The following is a 24,306-nucleotide window of genomic DNA, read 5'->3' on the forward strand; positions in this document are numbered from 1 at the left end:
ATTGGAGAAGTCGCCATCTTGAATGCAAAATTGCCATATTTTTGAATTGCCTTCATTTGGACTCTTATGTGGTATATTGAGGAGAATAAAACAAACAGACTTTAACGTAGTAAGTTAGCTCCGCGGTAAAGTGTCTGCTTTCTGAGTATCAGGTCTGGGTTCGATTCCCCGTCAAACCCTCTTTTTTTCTTACGTTTTTTTTTCTTATCACGTTGCTTCGTTTTATCAAAATAGTTTCTGTTGGCATTGCGTGAACAAAATATTTTCGTTATTACAGACACAGACGAAAAGAATATATTTATACGCTAACTGTTGAGATGGTCTCGAAACTAGCAGTATGTTCGTGTAAAGTTTCGAGACGATACTGAAGTATTTAAAATCAAACATATGTAGCTTTGGAAATAGACCATCACCGGTATCTCTATCGGAAGCAATGTTCGCGGGGTGGGTGGAGTGTTACCCCGAGGGCACTGCTGATAACATTCTATTTGTTATTGTATTAAAAACGTATTATTTTGATCTTGCCACGGGCGCTCTGATGAGGCAGTGTCCCCCAAAAAGAGTCTGAAAGAAACATTGGGCATCATTTTCACGATATAGTGTCCATACAAGACAACAATACATTTTGTCTCGCAACAACAGTGTCTGCTTCAAACCGGAAACGATTACAAAATATCTCTCTCCCCTTTTATGGTCCTAGTTAAGATACATGCGTATGCCATATTTGAAGTGAATACCACAAATGGAAAATATAAAATATTAATTTTAAGGAAATACACACCCACACAGGGACGTACGCCGGGGGTGGGTCCTGGGGGTCCGGACCACCTCCGAAATTCCAACTTTTGAGTAAATTTAGCCTAATTTTTGGGACAAGTTTAGCAATTTCAATATAAAATACACTGATATTGTGTTTAGCCCCTTCCGAAATGAAATTCCTGCGTATGCTACTGCACGCTCATACACACACACGCTCATACACACATACAAATAGGCACCTTTTGAAAATTGTCTCGTCGGCAGCGTACATAATTTTAATATATAAGATACGTGGAAAAGTGCCCTTTCGATTTAATAGTTTTAGTTGCGGGTCCGGTTGGAATGAAATGCCGTATATAATAAAGTCAAGCTTATTTTCAATCACCTATGCTATAAAAATAAACTTTCAAAGACAGAAAAAGTGAGAGAAAAACTTGCTGGGAATCGAACCCAGGCCTTTTCCACAGTAGGCTCATGTCGTTCCCCTACACTACTCAATTCCTTAGATTTTGGACTTCCTACGTAGTGCTCACATAGTACTGGTACGTAGCGGGCTCGCGTCTGTGGAATTATATACCTCTATAATCGGAAACACACTTAATTGTTTGCATACTTCCACAAAACATACAAACACCACATTTTGCATACTTGTTCGTCATGGGATGTGAGTAATGGGAAAATTCCGATATCACGAAAAAGGCGACATTTTCCATGTAAATGAAGTGTCGAAATTTTTCGTCGTTTCGAAATGCTGGTTTTTAGAGTAGTTCCGCACACCATAGAAACGTCATATTTTGTCAGGCAGTGAAGCTAGGAACATAGTTTATGATAGAAAAAAGAGCATTAAAATTCGTTTTCGTTTCGCGGCGCAAATCGAAAAAATGTGAAATTTGTAATGGCTGTATGTAGGACGTTGAAATTTCGAGGTGATGTTTATTCTGATGCGTAGTTTGCGAATCCGCCCTTAAACTTGAAAAAATAGTCATGTTCGGTGTAAGAAAGTGCAAGGAATGTTATAAGGGGGCGTCTAATTCTACACAACTTGTAGATATGGTGGAATCACGAAATTGCGTTCAAGTGTGTAGATTACAGGGCATGTGAGGGGAAAAATCCGACATGTTGGAAAAGTCGCCATCTTCGATTCAAAATGGCGGCTCAAAAATTTGTAACCATGAAAATTGTAAGTTGTGCTCTTGGTAGGTAAGCCAGGTTTCGCTATGTTATTAAGGACGTAGTTCAGTTTAAGTGAAGAAACAAATCATTGGAGAAGTCGCCATCTTGAATGCAAAATTGCCATATTTTTGAATTGCCTTCATTTGGACTCTTATGTGGTATATTGAGGAGAATAAAACAAACAGACTTTAACGTAGTAAGTTAGCTCCGCGGTAAAGTGTCTGCTTTCTGAGTATCAGGTCTGGGTTCGATTCCCCGTTAAACCCTCTTTTTTTCTTACGTTTTTTTTCTTATCACGTTGCTTCGTTTTATCAAAATAGTTTCTGTTGGCATTGCGTGAACAAAATATTTTCGTTATTACAGACACAGACGAAAAGAATATATTTATACGCTAACTGTTGAGATGGTCTCGAAACTAGCAGTATGTTCGTGTAAAGTTTCGAGACGATACTGAAGTATTTAAAATCAAACAAATGTAGCTTTGGAAATAGATCATCACCGGTATCTCTATCGGAAGCAATGTTCGCGGGGTGGGGGGAGTGTTACCCCGAGGGCACTGCTGATAACATTCTATTTGTTATTGTATTAAAAACGTATTATTTTGATCTTGCCACGGGCGCTCTGATGAGGCAGTGTCCCCCAAAAAGAGTCTGAAAGAAACATTGGGCATCATTTTCACGATATAGTGTCCATACAAGACAACAATACATTTTGTCTCGCAACAACAGTGTCTGCTTCAAACCGGAAACGATTACAAAATATCTCTCTCCCCTTTTATGGTCCTAGTTAAGATACATGCGTATGCCATATTTGAAGTGAATACCACAAATGGAAAATATAAAATATTAATTTTAAGGAAATACACACCCACACAGGGACGTACGCCGGGGGTGGGTCCTGGGGGTCCGGACCACCCCCGAAATTCCAACTTTTGAGTAAATTTAGCCTAATTTTTGGGACAAGTTTAGCAATTTCAATATAAAATACACTGATATTGTGTTTAGCCCCTTCCGAAATGAAATTCCTGCGTATGCTACTGCACGCTCATACACACACACGCTCATACACACATACAAATAGGCACCTTTTGAAAATTGTCTCGTCGGCAGCGTACATAATTTTAATATATAAGATACGTGGAAAAGTGCCCTTTCGATTTAATAGTTTTAGTTGCGGGTCCGGTTGGAATGAAATGCCGTATATAATAAAGTCAAGCTTATTTTCAATCACCTATGCTATAAAAATAAACTTTCAAAGACAGAAAAAGTGAGAGAAAAACTTGCTGGGAATCGAACCCAGGCCTTTTCCACAGTAGGCTCATGTCGTTCCCCTACACTACTCAATTCCTTAGATTTTGGACTTCCTACGTAGTGCTCACATAGTACTGGTACGTAGCGGACCCGCGTCTGTGGAATTATATACCTCTATAATCGGAAACACACTTAATTGTTTGCATACTTCCACAAAACATACAAACACCACATTTTGCATACTTGTTCGTCATGGGATGTGAGTAATGGGAAAATTCCGATATCACGAAAAAGGCGACATTTTCCATGTAAATGAAGTGTCGAAATTTTTCGTCGTTTCGAAATGCTGCTTTTTAGAGTAGTTCCGCACACCATAGAAACGTCATATTTTGTCAGGCAGTGAAGCTAGGAACATAGTTTATGATAGAAAAAAGAGCATTAAAATTCGTTTTCGTTTCGCGGCGCAAATCGAAAAAATGTGAAATTTGTAATGGCTGTATGTAGGACGTTGAAATTTCGAGGTGATGTTTATTCTGATGCGTAGTTTGCGAATCCGCCCTTAAACTTGAAAAAATAGTCATGTTCGGTGTAAGAAAGTGCAAGGAATGTTATAAGGGGGCGTCTAATTCTACACAACTTGTAGATATGGTGGAATCACGAAATTGCGTTCAAGTGTGTAGATTACAGGGCATGTGAGGGGAAAAATCCGACATGTTGGAAAAGTCGCCATCTTCGATTCAAAATGGCGGCTCAAAAATTTGTAACCATGAAAATTGTAAGTTGTGCTCTTGGTAGGTAAGCCAGGTTTCGCTATGTTATTAAGGACGTAGTTCAGTTTAAGTGAAGAAACAAATCATTGGAGAAGTCGCCATCTTGAATGCAAAATTGCCATATTTTTGAATTGCCTTCATTTGGACTCTTATGTGGTATATTGAGGAGAATAAAACAAACAGACTTTAACGTAGTAAGTTAGCTCCGCGGTAAAGTGTCTGCTTTCTGAGTATCAGGTCTGGGTTCGATTCCCCGTTAAACCCTCTTTTTTTCTTACGTTTTTTTTCTTATCACGTTGCTTCGTTTTATCAAAATAGTTTCTGTTGGCATTGCGTGAACAAAATATTTTCGTTATTACAGACACAGACGAAAAGAATATATTTATACGCTAACTGTTGAGATGGTCTCGAAACTAGCAGTATGTTCGTGTAAAGTTTCGAGACGATACTGAAGTATTTAAAATCAAACAAATGTAGCTTTGGAAATAGATCATCACCGGTATCTCTATCGGAAGCAATGTTCGCGGGGTGGGGGGAGTGTTACCCCGAGGGCACTGCTGATAACATTCTATTTGTTATTGTATTAAAAACGTATTATTTTGATCTTGCCACGGGCGCTCTGATGAGGCAGTGTCCCCCAAAAAGAGTCTGAAAGAAACATTGGGCATCATTTTCACGATATAGTGTCCATACAAGACAACAATACATTTTGTCTCGCAACAACAGTGTCTGCTTCAAACCGGAAACGATTACAAAATATCTCTCTCCCCTTTTATGGTCCTAGTTAAGATACATGCGTATGCCATATTTGAAGTGAATACCACAAATGGAAAATATAAAATATTAATTTTAAGGAAATACACACCCACACAGGGACGTACGCCGGGGGTGGGTCCTGGGGGTCCGGACCACCCCCGAAATTCCAACTTTTGAGTAAATTTAGCCTAATTTTTGGGACAAGTTTAGCAATTTCAATATAAAATACACTGATATTGTGTTTAGCCCCTTCCGAAATGAAATTCCTGCGTATGCTACTGCACGCTCATACACACACACGCTCATACACACATACAAATAGGCACCTTTTGAAAATTGTCTCGTCGGCAGCGTACATAATTTTAATATATAAGATACGTGGAAAAGTGCCCTTTCGATTTAATAGTTTTAGTTGCGGGTCCGGTTGGAATGAAATGCCGTATATAATAAAGTCAAGCTTATTTTCAATCACCTATGCTATAAAAATAAACTTTCAAAGAAAGAAAAAGTGAGAGAAAAACTTGCTGGGAATCGAACCCAGGCCTTTCCCACAGTAGGCTCACGTCGTTCCCCTACACTACTCAATTCCTTAGATTTTGGACTTCCTACGTAGTGCTCACATAGTACTGGTACGTAGCGGACCCGCGTCTGTGGAATTATATACCTCTATAATCGGAAACACACTTAATTGTTTGCATACTTCCACAAAACATACAAACACCACATTTTGCATACTTGTTCGTCATGGGATGTGAGTAATGGGAAAATTCCGATATCACGAAAAAGGCGACATTTTCCATGTAAATGAAGTGTCGAAATTTTTCGTCGTTTCGAAATGCTGGTTTTTAGAGTAGTTCCGCACACCATAGAAACGTCATATTTTGTCAGGCAGTGAAGCTAGGAACATAGTTTATGATAGAAAAAAAAACATTAAAATTCGTTTTCGTTTCGCGGCGCAAATCGAAAAAATGTGAAATTTGTAATGGCTGTATGTAGGACGTTGAAATTTCGAGGTGATGTTTATTCTGATGCGTAGTTTGCGAATCCGCCCTTAAACTTGAAAAAATAGTCATGTTCGGTGTAAGAAAGTGCTAGGAATGTTATAAGGGGGCGTCTAATTCTACACAACTTGTAGATATGGTGGAATCACGAAATTGCGTTCAAGTGTGTAGATTACAGGGCATGTGAGGGGAAAAATCCGATATGTTGGAAAAGTCGCCATCTTCGATTCAAAATGGCGGCTCAAAAATTTGTAACCATGAAAATTGTAAGTTGTGCTCTTGGTAGGTAAGCCAGGTTTCGCTATGTTATTAAGGACGTAGTTCAGTTTAAGTGAAGAAACAAATCATTGGAGAAGTCGCCATCTTGAATGCAAAATTGCCATATTTTTGAATTGCCTTCATTTGGACTCTTATGTGGTATATTGAGGAGAATAAAACAAACAGACTTTAACGTAGTAAGTTAGCTCCGCGGTAAAGTGTCTGCTTTCTGAGTATCAGGTCTGGGTTCGATTCCCCCATCAAACCCCCTTTTTTTTCTTACGTTTTTTTCTTATCACGTTGCTTCGTTTTATCAAAATAGTTTCTGTTGGCATTGCGTGAACAAAATATTTTCGTTATTACAGACACAGACGAAAAGAATATATTTATACGCTAACTGTTGAGATGGTCTCGAAACTAGCAGTATGTTCGTGTAAAGTTTCGAGACGATACTGAAGTATTTAAAATCAAACAAATGTAGCTTTGGAAATAGATCATCACCGGTATCTCTATCGGAAGCAATGTTCGCGGGGTGGGGGGAGTGTTACCCCGAGGGCACTGCTGATAACATTCTATTTGTTATTGTATTAAAAACGTATTATTTTGATCTTGCCACGGGCGCTCTGATGAGGCAGTGTCCCCCAAAAAGAGTCTGAAAGAAACATTGGGCATCATTTTCACGATATAGTGTCCATACAAGACAACAATACATTTTGTCTCGCAACAACAGTGTCTGCTTCAAACCGGAAACGATTACAAAATATCTCTCTCCCCTTTTATGGTCCTAGTTAAGATACATGCGTATGCCATATTTGAAGTGAATACCACAAATGGAAAATATAAAATATTAATTTTAAGGAAATACACACCCACACAGGGACGTACGCCGGGGGTGGGTCCTGGGGGTCCGGACCACCCCCGAAATTCCAACTTTTGAGTAAATTTAGCCTAATTTTTGGGACAAGTTTAGCAATTTCAATATAAAATACACTGATATTGTGTTTAGCCCCTTCCGAAATGAAATTCCTGCGTATGCTACTGCACGCTCATACACACACACGCTCATACACACATACAAATAGGCACCTTTTGAAAATTGTCTCGTCGGCAGCGTACATAATTTTAATATATAAGATACGTGGAAAAGTGCCCTTTCGATTTAATAGTTTTAGTTGCGGGTCCGGTTGGAATGAAATGCCGTATATAATAAAGTCAAGCTTATTTTCAATCACCTATGCTATAAAAATAAACTTTCAAAGAAAGAAAAAGTGAGAGAAAAACTTGCTGGGAATCGAACCCAGGCCTTTCCCACAGTAGGCTCACGTCGTTCCCCTACACTACTCAATTCCTTAGATTTTGGACTTCCTACGTAGTGCTCACATAGTACTAGCGGGCTCGCGTCTGTGGAATTACACCTCTAAAATCGGAATAATAATCGTCTTATATATGTGTTTTTTTAGGATGATTATGGAAATGATGTCTGGTTATTTGATTGTAATAGGAAATTAGAAAGACACGTTTCTAGTACAATGTTCTACAACAATGTAGAAAGTGGTGTTGTTTGAGTTGCTATAAACAAATTTTTTAAAAGCCTCCAATAATATTCATATTCTAAATTACCTAGTAAATAAACGTCTTCATTGAAAATATAAGAGTAAAGATACAGGAAGACTGTATGCAATTGTCCAGTATAAATAATCATTTCAACAAGTCCTGCTGCCCAATAATTACTTTTGTACCAAAGGACAGCATTGTAATACAGTGTACTACGTTACTGTGCAAAAGCTGGTGTTCAATCAAATGTTATGAACTAATGTTTAAAAAGCCTTAACAAAATTCATATTTGTAAATTCGAACAAATTTATTCTTCATAAAAATACAAGGCGAGAGATACAGGTAGACTGCAAAAAATTGTCCAGTAAATATGAAATATTTCAAAAAGTCTTGCTGCAGGTAATATGTACTACTATGCCGAAGGGTTCCATTATAAGGGACTTTTCTATATTACAGTGCAAAAGTAGTGTTCTCTCAAATGTTACCAACAAATGTTTAAAAAGCCTCCAACAATAATCATATTTGTAAATCACCTACAAATTGTAGTCTTCATTGAAAATACATGAATAAATATACAGGGAGACTGCAAGAATTTGTGCAGTATATATGAAACTTTTCAAGAAGTCTCGCTGTAGGTAATATGTACAACTATGCCCAAGGTTTCCATTATAATCCACTGTACTACATTATAGTACAAAGGTAGTGTTCACTCAAATGCTATGAAAAAAATTTAAACAATCTCCAACAATATTCATATTTGTAAATTATCTAGTAAATTGTAGTCTTCATTGTAAATACAAGAATGAATGTGCAGGAAGACTGAAATATATTCCCACCCTTATATCACAGATATGAATTACTTTCCCTGCAGGTAATATGTACAATTAACTACAAGGACACTATTATAATACCTTGTACTAAATTACACTGCAAAACATATTATTAAAAAATGCTACGAATAAATATTTGAAAGGTTGCAAAAATCATATTTGTAAACAGTGCGTGTTCTCGCAAAATGCAAGGTTTAATAGGTAGGCTATTGGAAGACAGTGTCCGCTGTTTATGTTTGAGAATATAAATTCTGTTATTGTCTCTAACATGTATAGGTGTGCGCAAAGTGTACATAATAAGCCATGCACATTATTGCCAGAGTAGAAGTAGTAATAGTGTTCTTTCTAATAAATTGTGTGTTTGCTTTTCAAAGTTACACGGAAGGAATAATACCGGTTGAATTGAAGTATGTGTTGGTAACAGGTGTCTGCTGTAAAGGGAAGTGAATTCCTGAAGGAATAGTTTTCTAGAACATGACACCTCATGGCAAAGGCCTGACCGGGGGCCTGGGGGCGGAGCCCCCAGCGAGCTTCAGCGAGTGTATTTATATGGTCGTATATTGCAAAATATAACATTTATGTGAAGGTTTTCCTTCTCAAGTACGAATCATATCTCTATAAAAGTCTCTTAAGGTCAGTGTAAAAGGACAAGTTTTGCCTACAGATATCACTACAGTCTTCCTATCTCTCTCATGTATTTTTTACCTTTCACAAAAATTTACAATTTCTTTTAAAAATTTCAACCTAGAGACTTCAAATTTTTAGAAAAGGAACTTCATAACCTATTAACGGGAACAATCCGTGCCGATTTTTTATTTAGAATTTTCTTCATTGTTGAAACAGTTTCATTGTTAAAGATTTGGATATCCATTTGAATAATCAAGCCATTTGAACAATGAGGAAAATTCTAAATGAAAAACCGGCACGGATTATTGCCTTCGATAGATTATGAAGTTCCTTTTCTAAAAATTTGAAGTCTGTAAGTTGAAATTTGTAAGAGAAATCGTGAATTTTCGTGAAAGATAAAAAAATACATGGGAGAGATACGAAGACTGTAGTGCCATCTATCGGCAAAACTTGTCCCTTTAAATCAACCTTAATGTGCTTATTGACTGTATTAAAAGTAAAAATAACCCAGTAAGAATATACAATATTATTATTAAATACTGAAAATGTAGACAGAATTAACTAATTAGAACTGTTTATGTATTTCTTGGGAGGAAAGTGTGCAGTAATTGTCTGCTGCATAATGCTACGGACTTTTAGTTTCTGATCAGAATTTGGTTGTAACTTCTGGCACAATTGAAGGTGATCGATTGAAGATTTATTTTGAAATTGCAGACAGTGTTTTCTATGCTAAATACAGGTGGGCTGAGAATAATTCGTGTTCGTTATGAAAATGTAACTAAAATGTTCGGGGTAAAAAAAAAAAAAAAAAGACTGTCTGTTTCCGTAAAAGGGAGAGTTTTCTCTCAAAATACATGCATAGTTGCCGGGCCAAAAAAGTTTGTCCGCATTATGGAGGTATCCGCTATGGAGGGGTATCCGTTAAAAGAGGTTTCACTGTATTATACCATTCTTCATACAGTGCATTATTCGTTATACCAGCGAGTGTGGAGGAGAATAACTGCTCCAGAGTCTGAACTCCAGAACTGATTGCATTTTATCAATAATTTATTTATTTATTTGTCATCAACACAACGGGCACAACCCTAATTATAGTGTTGGTGTATTACAAAATAAATTTACAATACTTTTCTTTAACATAGTTCATATTACAGATGTCAATTTCTTTGTGTTCGATACATATTTTGTAATAAGAAGAGCATATTTTCCAGATTGGTGATTTCAATAATACATTGGTTCATGGTTTTTTGCAATAGAATACCAGAGTTTTCGACATTGGTTCTTGGTTTTTTGCAATAGAACACCAGAGTTTTCGACATTGGTTCTTGCTTTTTTGCAATAAAACACCAGTTTTCGGCGTGAGTTTTAAGTGTCGGGCGGGACATGAAAATTTAATGTTGATATCAGATTCGTACAATTAAACTCGCTGTGTACTATTTTATGGGGAAGAATCAGATCTATCATGTTTCGCCTTTGTTCAAGTATAGGGATACAGAAGGTGTCTATTAATGTTAGATAGTTTTCATAAGATGGATAGATTCTAGTTCTCTTGTATGCCAAGTATTCGATAAATTTAGATTGGACTTTTTCCAGTTGGTATCGGTATTGCTGTTGCGATGGGTTCCAGATCACAGCAGCATATTCCAGTTTTGATCGGACATAGGAATAATACATTTTTGTTAGTGTGATAAATCCCTTTCCAGTTCTAATTATGAACCCTAACATCTTGAGAGATTCATTAACCATGTTCAGTATATAGTTATTGAATGTCAGTTTCGTATCAAATGTAACTCCAAGATCTTTGACTGAATTTAATCTATTTAATAAGATCTGATTAATTAAATAATTAAACTCTATTTGATTTCTGTTTCTAGTAACAATAAAATGTTACATTTGTTTATGTTTGCATTAAGTTTATTAAGAGAACACTAGTTAGCAATATTTTCCGTGCCTTGAAGTAGGAGACATTCATGGAGACCGTATATTTTGAGGTCGTCCGGAAAAAGCAATTTATCGCGTAATGAAATATGTATAATCAGGGAGATCGTTAATGAATAAAAGGAACAATAACGGACCTTGGTTGGAGTCCTGTGGAATTCCACAATATGCAATATAATCAATGACTACCATCATGTGACTAACGTTAGAAATTAAAGTTTGAGTTAAGATGTTTAATTTCTTGCTTTGTGCAGAATTTCTATTAGGATAAGTGTTCTGTAGTTTTATAATAAAATACGTTGTATTTGTTTTTATATTATTCATTGTTCTAGTTGATAAGGGGCGGAGGGGGATATGTTACTGTATGTTTCGCCGTTTTCACGTGTATTTTCTTAGTCCTGTTTTTCCATGAACGTGCTAAAGTCTGTGTTTTTCACTAAGATATCAGAGAAAATTTCAAAAGAAAAAAGAAAGAAAAAAAAGAAAAAATCTGGAAAACTAGGAAAAGTAATTGAATTGTTTCCGTAAATTTTATCACCACTCTAAGATATTAGAGAGGGCCTTAAACGAATTGCAAACATAAGTCTCGTCAATGGTTACAACCCTATCATTATCGAAATGTGGAAACAATGTGCCCTTAATATTTTTAGAAAATTGAATAATGGAAAAACAAACAAACAAACAAACAAACAAACAAACAAACAAACAAAAAGAAAACCGAACAGATAATGCTCCCTGTGATTTCCTTCCCACTCTTTCCAAATTTATCGTTTAAAATTTGCGAAAAATAGCAAAAAAGCATAACGTTCAAGTTAGCCTCAAACCCTTAGAATATGGAAAGGCCATTATGCCTTTATAAAAATTATTTTGTAGAGAAAATTACTTTAAGCAGTATTTTCGAGATATATATTTTGTACACGTGGTGCCACCTATATAGAAATGATGAAAAGAAGTATTGACAATAGGCTAAAAGAACACATACAAGAGTCCTGGAGGACAAATCATAGCATCTCCAAGTTACTAAATACTTGGTACAAGATTTGGAAGTTTTGCACTGTGCTACTTCAAATATTGAAAGATATATTTGATGCATATTTTATAAGCGCAAAAATTTCAATGCCAAACTCTGACAAAAGAAACTTGGTAATTATTGGGATGGCAATATTACCAACTATACCAACAAAACCATTATATATATATATATATAAAATCTTTAATATGTATTTATTGGTTTGACGCACCAAAAACCTTTTTATTTATATGAATTAAACTTTAAGGCTTACATATGGTTACAAAAATTAAAATAAATAGTTTGACCTAGCTGCATTATGTACATAGCACTTTAAGTTTGTTATCAGTTAAGTGTCATGTCTATTTCCTAATGAGAAGGAATCCATCAGAGAGGACACATAAAACAAATAAAAAAAATATATTAGAAATTTTGTTCGTACACTAGCGTTAGGGTTACATACTTCTATTGTTATATTTGAAAAAAATAAGAGTATTACTATTGCGAAAGATAAGCGACCATAAGTATCCATAAAATTTATGCAACATTCTTTAATTATCACTGTTGAGACACAAGAAGACAATGTGAAGATTATGTTGTATAAAAGGACTTAAGCCACTGTGCGCTCCTGAGGATGAATGGCCGAGTGTCGCATTCGAATTATTGGAAGATAAATTGAAAGTAACCTTGCTAGATGAATAATTTGATGTATTACAATGTGAAATGAAAATGAAATTAAATGTTTCAATTTTACGTCACACAATTATGCCCTACGGCCAAAGGAGACGGTGGTGATGAGATTGGATGATATGGAATAAAGTGGGAAGAAATGGGAGAAGTGTGAGAAAACCCACGCACACGATGTTTATTCACCACAAAGCCCACTTGGCAAACCTGGGATCGAACCAAGTGTTACAATGTGTTCTATATACTCTATAAGTAATTAATCTAAAAATATTTTATTTTGCTTTCCGAAAGAAGTTGGAATATAGGTTTTTATTGCGTTATTGTTCTTCAATAAACAATGTTGAAACCACAGATAGGTAAACCTCTTCTCTTGGGAAATACAGGATAAAGAGTTGACACTAGGACGATAGCAAAGGCCGAATTACGATTCTTCTTAGCTTAATTCGATGTTTTCAAGAATGATATATAGTTCATACTATAGTTAGAAAGGGCATTAATTTCGATGAAGTTCATAGTTCGTGCACTGTATATAGAAGCTACACTGCAATTTTGTGATAAAAGTGAAATTAACCCTTAAATGCATGATTTTTTATTTATTTATGTATTTATTTATTTATTTTATTTTTTAAATACCATGAGTAGAATTTTATGTTGTAAATTATAGGAAAACAAATTTAAAACCCTAGGACCAAATTGTAGGTTAATCAGCGGCGGCCGCTGGGGGGGAGCCAATGTGCCATGGCACTACCACAAATAATACAACAAAATAATATAAATAATATAATTTGCCTCTTACTAAATACATTTCTCAATTTTACGCACAGTACTTTACTTGCAACGTCATCATTGCTCACGAGATGCTGTTTGAGTTGCGCGGTGGCTCAGAGTTACTCGCGCGCTAGCAGTACGTATCTTTCTACTCTGTTCGTGCCAAATTCTACGTTGCTCTCCCGACTGTTCTAAAAATGGTTTGTGCGCATGCTCGTTAGTTGGAGAGCAGGAGAAAAGTACGGAGAAATAACTAGCGTTTTGTGCCACGATTGAAGGTGGCTCGAAGCGGGAGATTTGTTTCGTTAGGAAAGGGGGCATTGTTTCGGAGCTACAGTCGCCTGGAATTCCAACACGTAATTCCTAATTCACTTGTTTCTATTGCAGTGTTTCCAAACTAGCTACTTATTACATATCTATATGTACCATCTGGATTTGACCCTCCCAAAAAATCGATTTGGAGTTTTTTTCGTTATTGTGTTGTCAACGCAGGTATGCTTTTTCCCCCGGTAATAGAAAAAAAAACACATTGTGCGCCTGAGTGGGTGTTGAATGTGGTGTGTGTGTGTGTGTGTGTGTGTGTGTGTGTGTGTATAACTTGCGAATTATATATTTTTGGGAAGTTTTGGTGGTGTGTATTTAAGTGTAGTGTTGTTTTCTTCCTATTTATAAGTACTTTCCGTGAAACCAGGACAATACATTACGATGAATGCGGTAAGTAATTTACTGAAAATTCCGTTTTCATCCCTATCATATGACGACAAACTAAGTGTTAAAAATTTAGGAAGGCCAATGCCTAATTTAAAATTGTCTGTTAAGCAAGTGATCTGTAATAAGGAAAGATTGCGTCAATTTAACATGAACATATATTTGAAAAACAGTTGGATTTGTGGTTGTGATGTAGCCAATGCTTTATTCTGTTTTCCGTGTATGTTGTTTGGGGGGGACGCAAGCTGGACAAAATCTGGCGTCACAGACTTAGTGCATATTTGGGATAAGATTAAAAAAACATGAAAAGTCAGCAGTACATCTGAAAAATGTACTAAGTTTGTCTTTGTTAGGGAAGACAAATATCCAAGCTCGGCTGGATTCTCAATATCATCAATCCATAGTTAAGCATAATGAACAAGTAAATAAAAACAGATACATTTTGAATTTGATTATAAACTGAATTCGTTTCTGCGGAGCTTTAGAACTTCCATTAAGGGGGCATGATGAGTCTGAGGACTCTTCAAATAAAGGTGTCTTTCGAGAATTAATTGATTTCAGTGCAGAACTGGATAAAGATTTGAAAAGCCACCTAAGTCAGTCATCCGTGTTCAAAGGCACGTCAAAAACAATACAAAACGAACTGCTTTCCTGTATGTTACAAGTGTATCATGATGAAGTAGCTAAAGAAATAAGAAGTGTGGATTACGTTGCCATTATAGCTGATGAAACAACAGATATATCTACCCAGTTTCAGTTAGTTTTAGTACTGAGGTATATCGTTGGGGGAATCCCAGTAGAGAGATTCTGGAATTTTGTAAATCCCGATGGTCATGGTGCTCGTTCAATAGCAAATTGCATATTAAACCAACTGGATTCCTTGCTCAGCGAAAATCCAGAGAAACTAATAGCACAAAGTTTTGATGGTGCTTCGGTTATGAGTGGATGCACAAATGGGGTGCAAAAAATCATAAAAGATAAATATCCCAATGCAAATTACATCCACTGTTATGCGCATCAATTTAATCTCATAATGTCTCGTGCAGCATCCATAAACCGCCATGCTCGTATCTTCTTCGCACATTTGTCTGGTATATGCGCATTTTTTTCACAATCAACGGAAAGAACAAAAATCCTCGATGCTATTGTACAGAGAAGACTGCCTCGTACATCACAAACCAGATGGAACTTTCATTCGCGTGGAGTAAATGTAGTGTATGAGTACAGAAAAGAACTGATTGAGGTAATGGAAACAATTGAAAACAGTGAAGATATTAAATTGCACAGTACCATTGAACAAGCTGAAGCATATAAACTGAGGCTTCAAGATCGTACATTTGTATTCTGGCTAACATTTTTACATAGAATCATGCCTCACGTTGAGATAATTTTTTCACAGTTGCAGAAGAAAATCACAGATCCCGTCAAAGTCAGGGAACAAATTCACAATTTCGAAATGGGCATTCAGAAAGTAAGGGGGGAAATTGATCTTATAATTGAGGAAGTTCGGAATGAGTTGGAATTTGATAACATTCCATCAAAAAGGCCACGCACTGATAATAAAGAACTAGACACCATGAAAAGAGATGCGATGGAAGAGTCTGATACAATAGTAGTGGAAATTAAAAGTAGATTTGAATTTTCTGGTCATCTCATAGCTACTAACCTATTCCTAGTTGAAGAATTTGACAACTATCACGTAAGATTCCCTGACGAATACCTTAGTGAAATGGTAGACAAGTATCCCTTTTTAATAAAGAATAGATTGAAGAGTGAACTTGCAGTGCTGTATGAAAGGGAAGAGCTAAAAACTATTTCTGGAGCTGTTCCACTTTTGTCTCTACTCATCGAAGACGGTTTGAGTGAATCATTTAGTGAAACTGTAAAGCTGTTAAAATTGCTAGTCACAATGCCGATGTCTACATCTGAGGCTGAAAGATGTTTTTCTGCCTTGAAGAGGATAAAGACATTCCTCAGGAACAGTATGAAAGAGGAAAGACTCACTGCTTTAGGAATGTTATCGTGTGAGAAAAGTTTTGTGAATGATATAAGTGATTTCAATGGGAAGGTCATTGACCTATTTGCCAAACAGAAGAATCGTCGGATGGACTTTGTTTATCGCTCCCATTAGGCTTCTCCCATCTTCTTATATTTAACAGAAGTCACCACATGCTAGGTAAGTTAAAAACTATTCATTTTGCATTATGTTTATAGTAAGTTTAATGTAGGCAAAAACAGCTCCATTATATATAATGTTACAATGTAAGAAAATAATTCTAAAATGATGTTATTTGTGCCTTTGCATTACTTCTTCTTCTTCTTCTTCTTTTTACGGAAATACATTTTTATTATGTACGTTTTGGCACTACCATGTCATATACTCACGAGCCGCCACTGAGGTTAATAATTTTATTATTAATTGTTTGTAGCTATTTAGCTACAACTAATGCAAATTCAGCTTTTGAGAGGCCTAGAGACGTTTTTTGTAGCACTTGCAAAAACGGAATGTATACAAGCTGCGGCAAAATGCACTTAAGAAAAGAAAACTATTGTGAGATTTATACGCAAGAACTAAGTGTGCAGCTAATTAGCTACACGGTGCATTGAAGGGTTAAATTGTTCACTAAACTAGTAAGCATATTAAATAATAGTAAAATCCTTTAAGAAATGGTAAGTCTTTGGGTATAAATGAGCTAATAAGATCTCTATCTAAGAATTGAAATTTCGAAAGTATAGTTATTACAGGCTATCTATTCTACCTGGAATTAGGAAAATAATAGAGGAATTATGTATACTTTTCATCTTTATAAAATATCATGATATATTATCATAGTACAATATGGATTTCTGAAAAAAGGTCTACAGAAACAGCAATCTTGAACTTTATTGAAAAAGATAGATCTTATTTAGATAAAAGAAAAGATGTATAGGTATATTTCTAGACTTATCCAAGGCTTTCGATATGGTAAAAAGCCAAGGCTTTCCATACGACTTGATACTGAAAAAAACTTCAATGGTACGGTAAAAAAGGACAAGGCACATAGTGATTCAGATTATATCTCAAATCGTAAGCAAGTTGCTGAGATTTGCAATAATAATAATAATATAAAAGCATATTTTCATCCATCTGTATCAGGTGAAAGTGCATTGTTTATGGCGTTCCACAGGGTTCGGTGTGGGGACCCATTGCTGTTCCTTTCGTATATGAATGATCTAGAATTGAGAAACATTGCATCCAAAAAGACACTGTATGCAGAAACAGGAATCTTGTAGTAACTAGAGAAAATGAAAATTTGGTTACAGAAATAAATAATAAGCATTAGAAGAGGTATCGACGTATCGTATATTGTTCTAATATAAGATAATTATAATAATCCTATATTAATCGTCAGTACGTCATCTGCTATTGATTTTCAGCAGGAATAATATGGTTCATTCTTAGGATTAACGATTGACTGTATCTGACTTAGGAAAAATACATAATGACATTTGTAAATTAAGTCGCCTCTGCTATGCAGCAAGAGCTGTTAAGGAGGAAACAAATCTCACAATAGTTAAGGAGCCTTATATTAAGCGATCTGTCATGCGGTATTCAATATGACATCATATTTTGAGATAATAGTGCAAGAGTAACATTGGTTTTGTATTACAAAAAAGCAAGGGAAAAAATGATAGGATTTTAGTTCGGAAAAGTAGAACTTCCTGTCTGTGTGATAGCTGTTTAAAGAGTGTAGTATTTTACCATTGCAAAATCTATATTTACATCATATAACTGTATGCACAAAGCTGAACTATGAAGATTTTGCATTAAAAATGACATACGTGCGTATAATATGCGTAGTAGAGATGATTTTCAAATTGATCAACATAAAAGCGGCATGTATCAAAATGGTGTCATATATACGGATAAGAAATTATACAGCATGTTACCGCTATATAAGCAGAGAGGGGAAAAAATCTAATATGAAACAACAATTATAGACTATATTTTATTAAATGAAGAATTGGAAAAAAAATGTAACTGAAATCAGGTAATACAGAGTAATTGTGTTAATACTGCAACTTCGAATTTCATCCAAATGATAAAAAATTGTATAAGTAGTTCATATATTAATATTAAAATTAAAAAAGTAAGTAGTAAATATTGCAAAATAAAACATGAATAACAAAAGAATTAGTCAACTCTATAAGAGAAAGAGATAGGTTAAGTTGTTTAGTAATAAAAAACCAAAACGTTTGAGAATTTAAGGTATAGAAATAAATGAACTAAACACTAAAAGTGGTCTAGTAACGTGTGAACGTGATCCCATGTTAATGAGCATTTTTCCAGTGTTGGCAAAAAATAGTTACCATAGAGATTGATGATAAAATAAATATTAATTTGAATTCCCAAATAAAGTAGTAAACTCTATATTTTTTACTCCAATCCCTGAACAAGAAATTGAACGCTTCATAAATGAATTATCACCAAAAACAACATCTGTACATAACATGTAAAACCAGGATTATCAGCAAGTGTATTGAAACATACGAAATCAAATATATTAAAACCTTTGCAGTATATCTTTAACCTAAGCTTAGAAACAAGTATATTTCCTGATTTCAAGACTGCTGTAATAAAACCTATATATATATATATATATATATATATATATATATATATATATATATATATATATATAAAGGCTCAAAGGCTGATCCTAATAACTATAGATCCATATCAATCCTCAGTAACTGTGCTAAACTGTTAGAAAAATGTATAAAGAGAAGATTAGTTTATTTTCTTGAACAAAATAAATTCTTATCTTCAAATCAATATGGATTTTAAAAAGGTAAAAGTACATCAGATGCGGTATATAATTTGAAAGAGATTGTTTATAAAAATATTGATAAAGCTGAAAAAGTAATTACAGATTTCCTAGACCTACCTAAAGCATTCGACACAATATCACACAAAATTCTCTTAAATAAACTAGAAAGATGTGGAATAAAGGATATATCACTATCTTGGTTTAGCAGTTATTTGAAAGACAGAAAACAGACCGTCCAAATAGGAAATTTTCAATGTAATTATTCATATGTAAAACAAGGAGTCCCAGAAGGAACTGTATTAGGTCCAGTATTATTTTTAATTTATATAAATGATTTATGTAATTTAAAAATGGACGGGCATATACGATCATTTGCTGATAACATCTCACTTATATTTACTGGTAAAACATAGATAGATGTATTCAAGAAAACTGAAACAGAAATGAAGAAAGTAAAACAATGGATTGATAATCATCAATTAGCATTTAATACTTTAAAAAAAAAAGTATATAACTTTTTCACCAGCTTTAACAGGACAACCGGAAAACATGTCATTAAAATTGCATTATTGTCAAAATACTGAAGAATGCGACTGTAGTCCTCTTATTAGTGAAAATAAAGTAAGATATTTAGGTATATTTATTGATAAGAATCTAAAATGGTCTTCTTGCATTACACATATCGCCACAATGCTAAGAAAATTTTTATATAAATTTGTTCAATTACGAAACATTGCAAGTATAAAAATATTACGTACTATATATTATGTTCTTGTAAATAGTATACTTACATATGGTATATTAATTTGGGGTGCTGTTTACCCTACTCATTTAAAACCTTTGACGATTCAGCAAAATAATATTGTAAGAATATGTTTTAAAAAAGGACTTGACAGTAGACTAGATAGACTCTCTGACCAATTTTCAGTGTTACCACTTTCAAAATTATATTTGCAGAAGGTATTAATATATGTTAAAAAGAATAGAAAAAATGGGACGAAATAAAACATATGTACATAACTAGAAATGTGACAAGCAAAAATTTAGAAACTAAAGCAACGAGTAAATCTAACTCAATATCAAACATATTACAGAGTTCCGAAGATTTATAATGGACTCTCAATCCGAATCAAAGAGGAAAGTAATTTCAAAGTATATAAAAGGTTAATTTTACAGTGGTTAAAAGAATCAAAAAGTATTTAAAAAACTATTGTTAACTAAAAGTAAAAATTATAAACCTTATATGTTATGGTAAGAAAATAAATAAATAAAAGACGAGAATCAGGCTCGCACACAAGCTTTTGCGTATGTGAGCCATTATCTATCTTTTCTTTATTCTTTGCATAAGATATACAAAAATGTTCGCAATATAGAAATAAGTGCATTGAATTAATTTGCCCGACACCGAAAGATAGACATGACTTCTGGAAGTCCGAAGTTCTGTCATCTCTGAATATCGGGTACGTTAAACTCTTAATAAAAGGGAATCTAGGAAGTCCGATTTCCTTTGGAGAAGTAATAGCACTTACCAGTAGGAAATTTGACTTGTTTCTGTAGCAGTTAACTTTTCCTTATTCTCTTATTTTATTCCATTAATATTTTGTATATTGTTCTTTTATAATTTAGTATGTTTATGTATTTTTAGGTATATGCTTTAATATATTGGATACACCCAATATATTAAATTTTCTTCTTTCTTTAAATAAATAAATAAAAATATAAAACAGTAGTCTTAAATTCAAATAATTACTGAAAGAGTATCGTTTTAAGAATTATTTCTATTCTTTTGATGAGTTTCGTAGTTTTGCCAGTAGTAACATGTAACTGTGCTTACAACATATGTTTTAACGTAAAATTATATTTTGGATTACTTACAGGTAAAAGCTCACACAATGATTCGCAAATTGATGGCAGATGAATCGTCATTGGATTTATTGTGGCCAGAAGCGTATGTGGAGTTCAGAGATTATCTGATACAAATATGGAGTAAACTAGAAAAAATGATAAGTCGTTCCGTAGTGAATACAGAGGAAGAGGAAATTCGTCGAAGTTCACTAGCAAGTGACAAGATAGTTAATTTGTTTATGGACTCCCTATTGCATGGGAACGTTCGGCGCACTCTCAAGCTTTTAAGATACTACGGTACAGTATCTTAGCCTCTTATTATAATAATAATGATAATAATAATAATAATAATAATAATAATAATAAATGTGCAGAAAATTTATTTCTGATTACTATGACTAATAAAAGGTCCAAAGTATTTGTATCGTGTTGCAAGAACTTTTTCATTTAATGGTAATTCGTGTTCTGCTTCTGCTGGTTTTAACTATTGTTGTATTAAGCAATTCTCCTAATATGATAAACCAAATGTAGGGTTACATAATGCGTGTTGATGTATTATGATGTACATTTGTAACTGTACATTTTATTTTTTCATATTTAGAATGAAGAAACAAGGTGGCCTTTGGCGCCAACATGGATCGTGAAGCATATTTGTTCGTGGAAAATATCCCATTGCCTGATCACTGATCAACGCTGCTTGGATATATATATATATATATATATATATATATATATATATATATAGGGTGTTAATGAACTATAATGATAAAGAGGTGATACCTCACATCAAAATAAGAGAAAAAGTTCATATGGACCTATGGCGAAAAGTGCATAGTTTCAGAGCTAGGGCTGGCCAAAATCGCGAAAAAGCTAAATATGAGCTTTTTCTCTTATTTTGACGTAAGGAATCATCTCTTATAGTTTGTCGATATAGTTCCTTAACACCCTGTATATATATATATATATATATATTAGTTATGTATGTATATTATTCTTTAGTGTTACGTCCAACGGTAACTGATACGATGAAAAATAACCATAAAGAACAATACATAACACCCATGTTCTGGGTGAGATTCGAACCCGCAGCAGATCTTTAGATTGCCAACCTGATCCCTTAAACAGCTTGACTGTGCCGTGCCGTACTTATTCTTAAACTTTGAAGAATTATGTTTTGCAATTATAGAATAAATTCTTAGTTGTGTCATGGTTGTGATTAATGAACACGTGTATTTACTATTAATACGTTGGTTTTTAATACCTTTTTGAATTTGTAAACCCAGTTTAAATATACTATATATGTATGTAACATAGTTTAAATGTGCAATTAATGTAACGTACAATGTCTATTGGAATTTACACGTGTGATTTTTACTTATAGAATTCATCAACACGACTCCAGTTCCAAAGAGCGAAGATTCTCGAAACGCAGCCAGCGAAGTAAGATCTGGATACACAGATGTCAGTCGGCGAAGAGAAAGTAGAAGAGATTATCAAGACTTAGAAGAACGTAAGTACTTATTTTCTATTTGGAGCTTAAGACTTAGAAGAACGTAAGTACTTATTTTCTATTTGGAGCTTATTTTATTTATTTTTTTTTCTTTAGGTGATGTTTTCTTGAAAAATATTCCAGTAAAAGTAGCAGATGTTTCTCAGAGACTTATCCAATTTTGACCAAATTTGGTATGCAGATGTTGACCTCCGTAGTACAAAGAAATATGATGAGATAAATCCACTCTGATTAACTTAACAAATTCAGTTGCGGATTACGTTTTCGACGAGGACTTATTAACTTATTGGTTCGTATAATGAAATAAAAATAAAATTTTTATTACCTTTTGTTGCGTAGATTCTTTAATTCCTGCGATATTTCGTTCCAAAAGTTTCCTGCGGATATCGTCAGGGATTCAATTTATTTATGCAGATGTTTTTTATTTTTTTTAAAGATCTTTTTAATTTCCATCTTCTTTTAAATATAAACCTAAAATTTATACCATTAATTTATTGTGAAAACACTGGAAATTATTCATGATTGCTACTACAAGAAGAATGTACTTGTTATTTTATCTGTTATGTCCGCTCTTGTCAGGTATCCTATTTGCCAGGTATCATAAAATGACAGTTATATTCTTTTTGTAGTGGCAGGTATCAATAATTTCCAGGTTTTCTCAACAAATGTATCGTATAAAGTTCATATTTAAAAGAAGTTGAAAATTAAAATGATAATATAGAATTGCTTTTAATTGCTTTTAATTAATTTTTACAGATAGCTATTATTGATCTAAATTCTATATTATTGATCTAAAATCTGTACTTATTTGATATCACCTTAACCTTATACTCTTTTCTCGCTTTTGGATATCCTTATTAATGTACTAAAAGTGAAAAATATATCTGCTTGATCAATCTCTAACAAGTTCTATATCATTTTGTTTAAGTGTCCATGTAATATGGTCTTCAGAATTACTAATAAATCTGACCAAACTGAACGTATTTTTGTTGTAGAATTCGCAGAGATTAGTATGGAGAGTAAAATAACATCTGGAAACTTATGTAAAAAGCCTCAAGAAAGAAGTGTAGATCTACTCAAGGATTTTACAGAAAGCAAGGAAACAACTCAGAATCAGAACCTAGAAAACAGTAAGTCCTTATGGTACAGTATTGTACAGTCCTATTTTGGCCAGCTACGGTTCCACTTAAAAGTGGCCAGCTTAGACAAATGGCAATCTTACAGAAAATAAATGTATTTAGAACTAAAACCTCTATTATAGACCGGATGACCACCCTTTTCGTCCAAACAGCATTTGGTCCAGAGACATTTGGTCCAAAGAACAATTCGTCCAAAGAACATTTCGTCCAAAGGATAATTGGTCCAAAGGACATTTCGTCCAAAAGACATTTGGTTCAAAGGACATTTCGACCAAAAGACAATTGTCCAAAGGACATTTCGTCCTAAAGACAATTGGTCCAAGGGACATTTCGTCCAGGGATGTTTAATTCAAAGCACTTTTCGTCCAAATGACATTTGATCCGGTAACGCTTAGGGGTCCGGGGTTTGTTTCTATTAGAAGAGTAAAAAAGTGATGCCTATAACATTATGACTCAGTAGCTTCTTATTTCTAAAGGAAATTTTAAATAGAGATTTATTCCGCAATTTTTATTTCGATAGAACAAATATATGCTGAGATATTCAGGAAAACGTAAACGCCTGAAAACAAAATGGCCGAACAACAGGAATAGAGAAAGGTTGGAGTGTGAAATATATTGCTGCAATAACTGCTAACATGATATCTAAAATTTTAATGTTGTGAATGAAAAAGTTTTAAAATAAGTACCGGTAACTAAAATTAATGGAGTTTAAATTTGAGTAAGTTAAATATTAGGTATTCAAACCCTTGTGTTAGAAAAGTGAAAAATAATGCGTGTCAAGTTTCTTTGAAGAAATACTGGGAATAGAAAAATACACATGTGTGAAATATATTCTTTTTACCTTTAATAATGCTCTTAAACAGCCGCATTCTTGGCTGCAACATTGTGATAAGTGATTGACAAATATAAGATG

General features: G+C 34.2%; 1 protein-coding gene across 4 annotated transcripts in view; it reads left to right on the forward strand.

The window, feature by feature from the left end:
• LOC145675853 (uncharacterized) overlaps positions 1–24,306 on the forward strand; it is a 224,961-nt gene that overhangs the window by 131,500 nt on the left and 69,155 nt on the right. For 3 of the 4 annotated variants that reach the window (XM_081746616.1, XM_081746617.1, XM_081746618.1), the window contains exons 21-23: positions 20,777–21,041; positions 22,126–22,254; positions 23,250–23,384. In XM_081746616.1, coding sequence (XP_081602742.1) covers positions 20,777–21,041; positions 22,126–22,254; positions 23,250–23,384 — 529 coding nt within the window. Of the gene's footprint in view, positions 1–20,776; positions 21,042–22,125; positions 22,255–22,350; positions 22,544–23,249; positions 23,385–24,306 lie in introns of those variants that run through there. The other variant, XR_014129229.1, reaches the window with a different exon arrangement.

This window comes from Thermobia domestica, chromosome 18, assembly GCF_964235325.1.
Source record: "Thermobia domestica chromosome 18, izTheDome1.hap1.1, whole genome shotgun sequence".
Classification (NCBI taxonomy): Eukaryota; Metazoa; Arthropoda; class Insecta; order Zygentoma; family Lepismatidae; genus Thermobia; species Thermobia domestica.